Consider the following 12,170-nt stretch of genomic DNA (forward strand, 5'->3'; position numbering starts at 1 on the left):
TACCATTTCGCCAAAGATAATCTCTTACAAAAACTATTTTTTCTACTTATTAATATAAGACAAAAACTGATTAAGATGTTGAAAGGGTATATTATTAATAGCGTTTCCTAGTAAAATGGACTCTTCTGGAAATCAATAAGTTAAACATTTTTATGCGACTGACTTCAGCAATTCGAAAAATTGTATCAACCTGAAAAACGAATAGAAGGGATACAGCAATAATCTATTAAATTATAAAATGTGATAAACAAATAAAATAATTTATTAAGATTTATAATAATTCTATCCAAACGACCTTAAAAATATTTTAAACATCAACCTTTTAAAGATAAACATTATTTATTTAGTTTTTTTTTTTACAATATTTATTCTTAACAACTACACACAATATCAGACTACAAACACTTTGCGAGAAGTGAACCTGTACCTAATGAAAAAATATCAACTCTATCGGGATTTGATCTGAGAAACTCTCAAATAGAATAGTTGAAAATCTTATAAAATTATAATGTATACGCGGTTACGAATAAACTTCCGAATCAAAACTGACAAAATTCATTATATATATATATATATATATATGTAAATAAAACAAAAAAAAATGTATTAATAATGCAAATAGTTTTACGTAATAACATTTTAACATAAAATATAACGGAGAACGTTAAAAAACATTTACAAAAAGTAAAAAATCTAGAACTAGGTGTGCACTTTTGTTTTTAAACAATCATTATCATTATCAGTAGTATAGTAATTAGTAAAAATAAATATAAATGCAAAAACAGGAAAACCATCAACGAGCAAAATACATTTTCCACCAGTATTTATAAAATGAAATTAATACTGAAATTCAAAAAATAGTTCAACACCGATAAAAACAGTCCAAATAGAAAAGAAATTTAGTATACACGGCAAAATTTTCAGCGTTTATAAATCTGTTCTGTTTATATTTTTTTCGACTAATTCCTTTATAGCGCAGATGATGATTTTTTTATACGATTCCTAATCGAAGTGATACTCGTTTTTCATTAAAGTATTGCAATAACCTTTTTATTATAATCAAGCTTTAAATTTTTATAACAAAGTTTAATTTTATTATTCTACTAAATAAGAAGACAATAAACGTATTAAATGTTTTGGATCGTTTCAAAATTCTCAAAACTAGGTGTAATAGATGGATTATTAGATCTATCGCATAAGAATAAAATAGTATAATTATAAAAAATTGTATTACTGCAAAAATAATCAGTGCATGCTAGTTATATGCTGATATGAACGATCACATAAGAAATCAAACAGTATCATGTAAAAACAGTTACCATGATGGCTGATAAGGCATTTTTGTAGCTTGTGTCACGCCCAGATTATTAATACTACTATCATTTAGCCGTAAAAATAAACCAGGAATCATTATAGGTTTTTAATTATATGCCTCCTAAATAATGTGTTAAAATGGATTTTAATGATGTTTTACACAATATCAGAATGAATTATGGAGCAACCTTCCAAAATAATAAAAGCATTCTTCCCAAAAAAATTGTTTGAATTTTCATTCATTAATATTTTCTTGTAAAATCAATTTCTATCAAATAAATTACAAAAAAAAACATTGTTCTTGTCAAATATGAGAAGTAGAATTCCCTTAAAAGATATGTACACGCAAAAATCGAGATAATAGACAATCGTATCGGAGAACGAATATTCTAAGAGTTGCGTTTTATGAATAGGTAATGTATCGTATTTAAAAATGTAACAAAAATTAATATAAATTTACCTCTAACTTTTGAGAATATTCTTCAGCCAATCGTTCATTCTGTCTACTGAGTTCTTCATTTTTTTCCAGGAGAGCTTTTCCGAGTTCTGCAGCTAATATTAAATCCTTTTCCTTTTGTTGTAATTGAGCGTATACATCCTGTGGGTCCGCCGTGGGTTCCAGACTGCGCGATTGCACGTCGTATATGTAATCATCGAGATCATATTTCGGTTTCATTTTATCTCTGTGCATCATACCACTATGAAATCGTTCTTCATGACAGCGATCGGCGATCGCGTACATTTAATATTTATATTTTAAGCATTTAATTTTTAATGTACATTTATATACATATAAATACGTACAAAAAATAACGGTCGGATTTAATGTCTGTTTCAGAACAGAGAATAATGTTACTGGAAATAAAAATCACATTCAAAACTTAAAGGATTTAATAAGTAGAAAATTTAGCTTCACTGGAACCCATCGGTCATCGTAAGAATAAAACACATAAAACACTTAATGTTTAAAATACCTCACCCTGGTTCTCTCATTATAAATCACTATTAAAAAGAAATTAAAAATAAACACGCACTACATAAAAACAATTTTTACAAAAACAGTTTTCAGGAGGAATACGAAAACATAACCTATACGGGCAATAACAGACACAACGTACAAGCCTCAACCGCCACTGCCACAGAACAGGTATAAACAAGATCGCCGTCATCAGCCGGTTACCGCTGCGCTGAGAGTCCGTTCTATGCGCCACCCCCACCACCATCATCGAATTAAAACAGTAAATAATACAAAATAACGCTACCTGGTGAACTGTCTATTAACTAATTTCTTTATAACTTCCAATAAGAATAGATTTTTATTACTATTAATTATCGTTTTAACAAGTTAATGAATATTGAAGTGTAACCATTAGACTTTTGTATCAAACTATTTTTAACGTTATGAAATTATTTTTCTTAAATTAGACTAATTGCTTATTTCATAATGCATCGAAAATAAATATTAACCGTGCGTAAAGCATAAATAATAATAGAATAATTTACATGGCAGATGCGTCAATGTACACAACTATTGATTGTAATACAACGTTTGTTAAATCTAACATAGGCTTTTATTATCTTACCCTGACAACAAAAATCAAATACAAACATTAATTTTAGAAACGTCCCTGGGCACAATCCTTCATGAAAAGTAGAGAAAATATGTTTTATCTACTTTCTTGGCTAATAAACCTGGAATTTTTTTCTAATAAAAAGCGAAAGTAAAGGAAAAATTGACACAAAATTTATCGACCATCATCAAAGAAAGCAGAAAAATATAATACTAGTATTACGAATTTAATTATTTTAAGTAATTTCAGACTTTATATTTGTAATTTTCTGGATTGAAGAGTCAAACGTAACGTGGTTCCATTTGAATATGTAACATTACTGTCCAAAATCAGTATTTAGTAAAAGAAATATTGATTCCAAATGAAATTTGCAAACAAATATTTTAATTATATAAAACTGAATAATCTATAAAAATGTACTATTTTTTCCTGAAAAGAAAGGGGGAAATGATTTTCTGTAAATATTTCGAAAAATATATCATAAACACTTTTAGTTTTGTTTCTGTTATTACACATAAAAATTGACCGAAATATACATTTTTAAAAATAATGACCGTATATCTAATACATTTTTATAAAAAAAAAAGAAGAAATATATATATACACACGAGTATGTTGTAAATTTTTATTAATTTATATCATAAATAAATGTAAAGGAAATTGTTTTTTTTTTTTAAATTATTAAACCGACTGAAAAGTTTGAAATCATTTTTTTCCTAATATGTAAGCGTTGCAATCTGTTCAACTAGTGAACAAAAGCAACCCTTCCCCATAGCCCAATGAGGCGAGGATGATTGATATTTGGCATGAAATGAGGTGCACAGTCTTGAACAGACTCAGGCCGACCATTCCTGAGACGTGTGGTTAATTGAACCCCCAACTACCAAAGTACACCAGAATCCACTGTCTAGTATTCAAATCCGTATAAAAGCAACTAACGTTTACTAGGCTCTTAATCTCAGAAACTTAAACTTCGAAAATCAGCTGTTAAACAACTGATCTGCGATGAAAGTTAACTTCTAGACTATCCTGACAACCGTAGCGGAAAACACTCGCTTTGTGACGATCCAGGTCGCCTCACCACCCCCTTCGTTACTAGTCCCTATAGGCTTTACCGGAGGTCGTCTTTTAGACCCTCTAAATTTAATAATACCATCACTATCGTCAGTTTGGCCTCTGTCAAGATGCCACAGATGCAAATGCCTCGGCAGATATTTCCATCAGTGTATTTATGTAACCTAGCCTTCGTATGGCTTCTTTTAACCACGACCACCAACCACAACTTACAACCCTAAACTATCAAATTAACCTATTTGCGAAAACGCGATCCCCAAACCTTCCTCTAACATCCAAGGTTTCACAGAAAGACTCTTCCTATAGCTAACTTCAATTAGATTGTGCACTCTGATCATTACTTGATTGAGTCTTACTAAGTACTATCCTCATACCAACAAAACACATGTTGAATCGCAACTAAGACAATTTTGATCTGCAATTCAATTTACTCAAGTCCTCTTGATTTACTTAAAAATCAAACAGATTCATAAATTTAATAAGCCTCAAATGAAAACATACCCTACCACTCTCTGCTCAGGTTCACTTTTGGGGGCGAGGTCAATGCTTTTGCCCTCCCACACCGCAGCTCCATCGCAGAGTTCTCCACACATCTATTCTCATCCTAACATCGAGTATCTAAGCTAACCGGGGCTCGATTCCAAAACACCTATCTTGGTAAAGTAAGCCATTCCCTTTCGGTTTTCCAGCAGATCAAAACCACAATTGATTCTTGTAACTCTCTACCTACTTTGGTACGTTAAGCTTTGTACTAGGGGCAGACATATAAGACAAGGCGCATATCATCCATCATCAATGGCTCTATTCTCCAGACACAAGCCTGAATTTAATCAAACCAAGCTGTCCAGCCTATCTCGAAAAGCCATGTTAAAAAGGAAACTGTGTAATATGATGATTGGGGGAAATCCACCTACCTACCTGTATGCTTCTCATATCAGGAAAAATTCCATGCGTGTAGCTGGCCATCTAGCGATTCAGTCCACCTGACCTGCCATTAATGGAAACCGGTCGTCTATTTCTTTTATGCGCCCAGTGGTAAGGTGGCCTACCTTCTTAGCATCATAATGTAATTGGTGCTCAGTTGCAAGGACATCAATGGGCTTAATACATGTAATAAAAAGGAACGCCACTCAAGAGACAGTCCTATAGGACTGTCACTATAGGACGCCACTTATAGGACTGTCTCTTGAGTGGCGTTCCTTTTTATTACATGTATTAAGCACCAATGACAGATAAAATAGGAAACACTGGGCTCTCAACAAAATATTCCTATAACATTTGTACCTCATTTGATAAGCCCAGACAGGTGCAGCACACACCCTTATATAGAACCCGCATGGTTCTGAAATTAAGCACCCAATCAGGATGAATTGCTCTCCAAACACTGAAGAAAGCAAAATAAGCCTTTTTGGCACTATACTGAAAGCACTTCTTGAATTAAAGATTCTCATCAAAGATAATACCTAGATACTTCTGCAGCAGGACACACCTAATTCAATGACCTGCCACTGATAGATGAGGTCGTAGTGAAACAGCTAGTCTGCACTTGAGCAACATTATCATTGTTTTCTCTGGGCTAAACACCATCTTATGTTGCAAACTCTACAACTGGAGTATCTTGTAAGCCTGGTCTGCCCTGAATTCAGTCTTATTCCTCAAATTTCTTTTAACCAGCAGAAGCCTTCATTCGCATAGGCGATGACATGGCATCTACTGGGTAACCTCAACCGCATCAAAGAATCAAATTCAACAACCCAGAGCACAGGTTCTAAAACCCTAACCTGCAGACGCCTTTAGATAGCGTTTTTGCCACTTCTGAGATGCCATCTCGAAGAACATCTCGATTGTTGAAATAAATACGTAACACATTCAGCTCATTCTGCATACCATCATGCTTTTGTAGCTGAAACAGGGTATTGGGCTACCACAAATTATTAAAAGCCCCTGATACCTAAAGTACCAAAAAGATATGTAAGACAGACTCAGACTCACTAGAAGAAACAATGTTCCTAACCCTAAGAATAGCATCTTCCATGTCCCTGCCGCAGCAAAAACCATACTGATCATCCATCAACAACTTTCTAGAATTCTATCTATCAGTAATAAGAAGATAAGATATCTTCTCAAAAACATTTCCAATAATTAGCAAGAGTGTTAATGGCCTATAAGAGGAGCTCACAATGGGGTTCTGTCACCACCTTTAAACAATAATTTTAGATCACCTCTTTTTACAGGAAATAGCCGGCAGAGTATCTATTAAAAATTCTAGTCAAAGTATCAACACAAATTCAGACAGAATAGACAAGGAGCTCCATCGTGATTCCATCAAAACCTGGGGCTTCATTCCTACCTGATGTATGCCTCTGTAATTTCCACAGATAAAACACCAAAGTGAAAAGCAGTAACCTCCTCTTGGACTTGCAAATGATACAAGGTTTCATTAGTCACAACATCATCCAGCAACAAATCATTCAATAGAATATTTAAAACCTCAGCCATATTAGAAACTACACCCTGGTGGAACAAGAGAGCCAACAAAAGAATATTTTTCTCATGCTTATGCCCTAAGACTCTATACAGAACACTCAAAAAGTTCTTATTTCCTTGCTTTCTAACAAAAGAATGCCAAGAATCCCTTCTTATTGTCCTGACCAAATGAAAATATTAAGACCTCTTCCTTCGATAATCATCTACCAAAACCGCTCACCATTCAGGATCACTCTCCCAATGAGCAGCTCTCCTGAGATGGTTCACAGACTGTCTCAACAAAGAAAACAGTTTAGTCCACCAAGGGGTAATTCTCTCTTGACCTGAGCTACAGGGAACTGAACATCGATGAAAGCAGAGAAAATCTTTCTGCCAGGTCTTCCAATTGAAAATTATACAGACTTCAGTCTAAGACACACATTCTAACAGAGAAAATATTAACAAATTTAGGCCAGTCTACCTTTCTATGCAGGAAGCACCCCTGATGAATAGAGACATTGAATCTATAAGCATTTTGCAACTCTCTAACCAACAAAGATAATTAATCGATGATCACTAGAACAATCATCTACAACAAACCAAGCATCTACCCTACCAGGAATATTCCTACCAACAATAATATCAATATTTCTCCCAGCAAAAAATCTCCTTCCTAAATCTCCTTCAATCTAACATTCAAGCATACATTGGTAACTCACAGAAAACATTAAAAACCTTTAATCCATACTACACAACAAAGCCTTCAACTAATTTACTACTATCATCGGTGACTCCACTATTCCAAAGAAGCGACAGTAAAACATCAGCACCTAGCACTACAGGACAGTTACCAACAAAACCAAGAATTCCATCCCACCTTTCTAAATGTTTCTCAGTGGGATCTCTATATTGAAAATATATAGATAAATATAGAGTGGGGTTTCTCAAATTTGATGACCATTTAATAAATAATAATCATAATATAACTAGTTTAGAAAATAATTTATAAATAATCAAAAAAGTAAAATATTGAACATAAAAATTGTAATAAAAAATTAGAAATTTTACAAAAATTGTATATACTCATATATAGATGTAAACATAAATTCGGCCTTACAAATCTGCAAACAGAATTTGATGGGGACAGCCTTATTAAAATTATTTAAGTTGGCATATAAAGATAAGATATTGATAAATTAATAGTTATTGCACTACTTTTTCATTATCTTGAATGAACAAATATTTGTTCTGAGTTTTTAAAATTTTTATCAACGAACAATTTTTCCAAAATAAAATGTAAAAAGCTAACAAAATTAATGTGTAAATGTAAGCAATAAAGAATTTATTAAAAAAATATCCTTGAAGGTAGGCTTAAGCTCAAAAAAAGTTTGATGAATGTAAAAAAGTAATAGTAGAGAGTGTTCTCTAATTCTGTACTTTGCGGAGTGAAAAAATATATTAATATATTATAATATACTATAATATATTATAATATTAATATACTATATATGTTAATATTAATATATTTGATCATATATGCATATATGTTCAAATGCAATAAAAAGAAAACAATTTTAATATCTTAATACAACTGTAACCAAATGAATATAATTCACAATGAAACTGGAATTAAAAAATATATAATGAAAAGCTGTAATTCTAAAGCTCCGACTTTGAATTTTTATAGAAAATTCAAATTCATGATTACAAAAGATGATTTTTCTGCCACATCGAAATGAATCTACCAACAGTCAAATTCTATTTTGACATCATATTCAATAGTAACTCAAAAAGCATATCTTATCAATTCTCAGTTATAAATAATTTATAACTTAAAAACTAAATTTAAATTAGAATCAGCTATAAAAAAAAATCTTTGCAGTTCACAGCATATGTGAATGGAGGAGTTATATCTAACAAATCTTTAAAAAAAGATTGAAAATTAAAATGAGATATTTTGCTAGAAGTGAAGAACTACTTAAATAAAAAAGAAAATCAAATTAAAAATAGTTTTGTATGATTTAAGATATTTTTCAAGAATTTAAAAAAAAAATAATTTTTCTTTCTAATCCATCACTTACACAGATAATAGCATTTTTAAGGATTCAGTTTCAGCAAATTAAATAATTTTTTCAGGTATATAAATTTTCATTAATTTTTTTTTACTTAACACTTCAAGTATTTAAGTTTTTAAAAATATGTAAATGTTTAAATAAGGAACCTGTTTAATCAATTTGATTATCAATACCATTTTTATTTTACTACTATAATAGTTAAAATATGACTCAAGACAACTACTTCAATAAAATTTTGTGTAATTTTCTAATATTGTTTTAAAATGAACTAAAGTACATACATTTTTATAAAAAGTATTGATCAATAATTGCACCAGTAGACTAGATGTGGTAGAGGTGACTGGTATGTTAAATGGAGTTGTCTTTTACGATGGGCATCTCATCTCTAAGTTATAGATAACTAATTCATAAAAAAAGTATGATCTACGTTTATAAAATTTCTTCATTTTTTCTTATATAACACCAGTTGGTGGCTCAATTTCAAGTACAAGCCATCAAACAGTGAACTTAAATTTACCAATGTATTGTTGTGAAGGAACAGGAAATTTGCAATGGAATAATTTAACTAAAAATCTTTTACATTATCACAGATACTGATGACAAAATTCTTTTTCCATGACTTCCATGGAACCTGCTTGTTCTGTTCCTTACATCATAATCTTTGAAATTAAAAATATTCATTTCACCACATCACCCAATTTATAGTTGAAAAAATCAAACAATTATATATTTTCTCAAAGTACATTGGCTGGGATGTAAATAAACTTTAAAATAATTAATTTCTACGAAAACTTATTTTCTAAAATAAAAAAAATATTTCTATTTTTCCCCTGCACCCCTGCATTGGATCAGCAATTAAGCATTGCTCAATGCAGGGGCGGGTCCTTTAAATTCCAACGACCCTTCCCGCCTACCAGCTGTACGTCCAGCGTGACAGGTCGGTTGGATCTTTTATTGTTTTATTGCCCACTCAAACAGAGGATACCATTAGCACTTGGGGAAAACTATGTAAAAATTTATTAGCAAATAAAAAAGTAAACATTTTTTCTGAAAACTATTTTGATATCACATATTTCTTTGTAAACACGGTAAAAATAGTGTAAACAGTGATCGATTTCCAATTTGGTAACTGTTGTGAATGATTTATTCAGAAAATCTTTAGGATATTAACGAGGTAAGTTTAACAGAGATATGAATTTTTTTTCAATCCATTCTATAGATTTCCTGAACCATAAAAAATTAATTTAACTGAATAACTTCTAACAGCAATAATATTAATTGATAAATTAATTAATCGTATTGTGTTTTAGAAAAGTGTTTGGTAAAAACAGAAAATCTTCTTCAAACAAATTACTAAGGGTAAAAATATTTTTTAAAACATCACATTTGATAAAAGTAGGTGAAAACTTATAGATACAACAAAAATATATTTAACTGATTAAAAAGGGAAAAAAAAACATTTGACAAACACTTCAAAACTTTATATGAGTCAATAAAATAACTGGACATAACTGTACACAATTAAACATTAATTAATTGCAGAAAATAATACAATATTTTTTTATAGTTCATCGGTGAACCAGGAACACATATAAAACAACATTTAGAGAACTTGCCAATTGATGATTTACCTATAACTCTGTAAAAAAAAATCTATTATTTTGAAAAGTTTCGTTTTAGACACATTTAAAATATAAAAAATAATACAAACTAAAAGGTATTATTTTCTACTATACTTTCAATTTCAGATCATACATTAATAATGCAACACCATTTCAAGTTATAGAATTACAAAAGCAGAATTAATGATACAAATTGCATATCATACAGTAGTCCAACAACAGAAAAATGTTATGAATTAAATGTTTAGAGCAAACAAAATACAAACTCTCTTTACCTAGGATTCCAAACATGGATACATAACTGATTATATGGAATATGCAACTGGCTCTTGTGAAGTTGAAATTTGAAACTATTCCACACTCTGCATATTCACCAGTGTATCAAGGGAAGACTGACAGCATTCTTCACTGATGGATGAGAAAACTGGTTTACTTCAGCAGAAATGTGTAATGTTAAAATGTTAACTACATGGAAAAATAAAAATGTATTTTTATTTCATTTGCAAGTTATGAGTGACTGTGCAGTACAATTAGTTCAGCCATCTGTTTTATAGAGTTACATGGTTCATGTACACTAAACTTTACATTATGTTCATAAACAGTATGTATATACAACAATTCTAAAAACCTGCAGTGATGATTCATGTTTTTTGTATGAAATTTATATAAGCTTATTCTTACTCTGCAGCACCTCATTTCTCCTTCAACTTGCTCAGCATCATTAAAATCGTTCTATTACACTTGCTGTGTTATTACTCAAAATAAGAAAAAAATGTTTTGTAATAATACAGATAAAAATTAGCAAACTACCAACAATTTGAAAATGCAGTTGGGCAAAAGAAACTAATAACAATATTTTGCTATTAGAAAAAAATTTTTTTTTTAGGAATTAAACACAGTTGCCTTTCTACATTCTGATTGAATTAAAAGGATCCCAATCTACTACCAATGTTTTAAGAAAAGAATTCGTTAACAGCTTGAATTTACAAAAAAAAAAAAATTGTTGGAACTCCTATTTTTATTGGGGATAAGTTTTATTAAACTCCTGCTAAGGTTTTAAAACTGCTCAACTCTGATAATGCGTACTTATGGATTAACCAGCATGCATATTTTTGCCAGTTAATGCACAAGTACTCTTATTTTATAGAAGTCAAGTATTAAAATAAAGCACTAATTACTGAATTTATTATTTACTTATATAATCAAAACATAACAATTAGCCAAGGTTAGTGAGCGAAGTGAGCATAGGTTATATTAGTTCAGATTATGTTGATTCCATGTACAGACAAACTGTATGTATATCAACATAACCTACCCAAACATAACCAATGCTCGCTTCACTTGCTAACCTCATCCAATTCATGTTAAATGTACAAATTATATAAAATTGAATAATATTTGCTTTATATATATATATATATGTATAACAGCTGTATATGTAAAAGAAAAAAGAATGTATATGTATCATGGTTAATGCACAAAAACCTGGTCATGTATTATTCTTTATAAAAAATTCACATCAAGACGTTTGAATAGCAAAAAGTTAATCTATTTTTAGTGTAGAGATGTATTAACCCTCTAATTCTCTGACAACGGTTGAGAAATTTTTCCACTCTGAAAATGCCTCATTTAAAAATGATTAATGACAAAATTTAAGTTAGTTTTTGACAGTTAAAAAATTGATAATCAAGTTTTTAGTGGCTTCTTTTATAAAATGCGTCATAAATGATATTATTACTTTTTAATGACATTACTTATTATTCATGATTAAAAATATTAAAATAATACTTTTATACAATCTAAAAACCATAGAAAAAATTATTTCATCCCTTTTTATCTTTATACCCCATCAAATTATCAGTTAAGACATTTAGAATTAACTCCTAAAACATAAGCTAGCACACCAAATTTCATGACTGTAAATAACTATTCCTGAGGTGTAAAGCCATACATAGGACAACATAAATATGTATTATCCATATGCACACATGCATGTACACACACACCTAATGCTAAAATAAAAGAATGTAATCAATTTTATAGACTAT

General features: G+C 30.4%; 1 protein-coding gene across 1 annotated transcript in view; it reads right to left on the reverse strand.

Moving 5' to 3' along the window:
• LOC142319406 (bicaudal D-related protein homolog) overlaps positions 1–2,504 on the reverse strand; it is a 312,504-nt gene extending 310,000 nt beyond the window's left edge. The window contains exon 1 of the mRNA XM_075356651.1: positions 1,775–2,504. Within this exon, the coding sequence (XP_075212766.1) occupies positions 1,775–2,056 (282 nt within the window). The 5' untranslated portion in view covers positions 2,057–2,504. The remainder of the gene's footprint in view (positions 1–1,774) is intronic.
• Between the last annotated feature and the right edge of the window lie 9,666 nt (positions 2,505–12,170).

The sequence above is a fragment of the Lycorma delicatula genome, chromosome 2 (genome assembly GCF_047948215.1).
Source record: "Lycorma delicatula isolate Av1 chromosome 2, ASM4794821v1, whole genome shotgun sequence".
In the NCBI taxonomy this organism is placed as follows: Eukaryota; Metazoa; Arthropoda; class Insecta; order Hemiptera; family Fulgoridae; genus Lycorma; species Lycorma delicatula.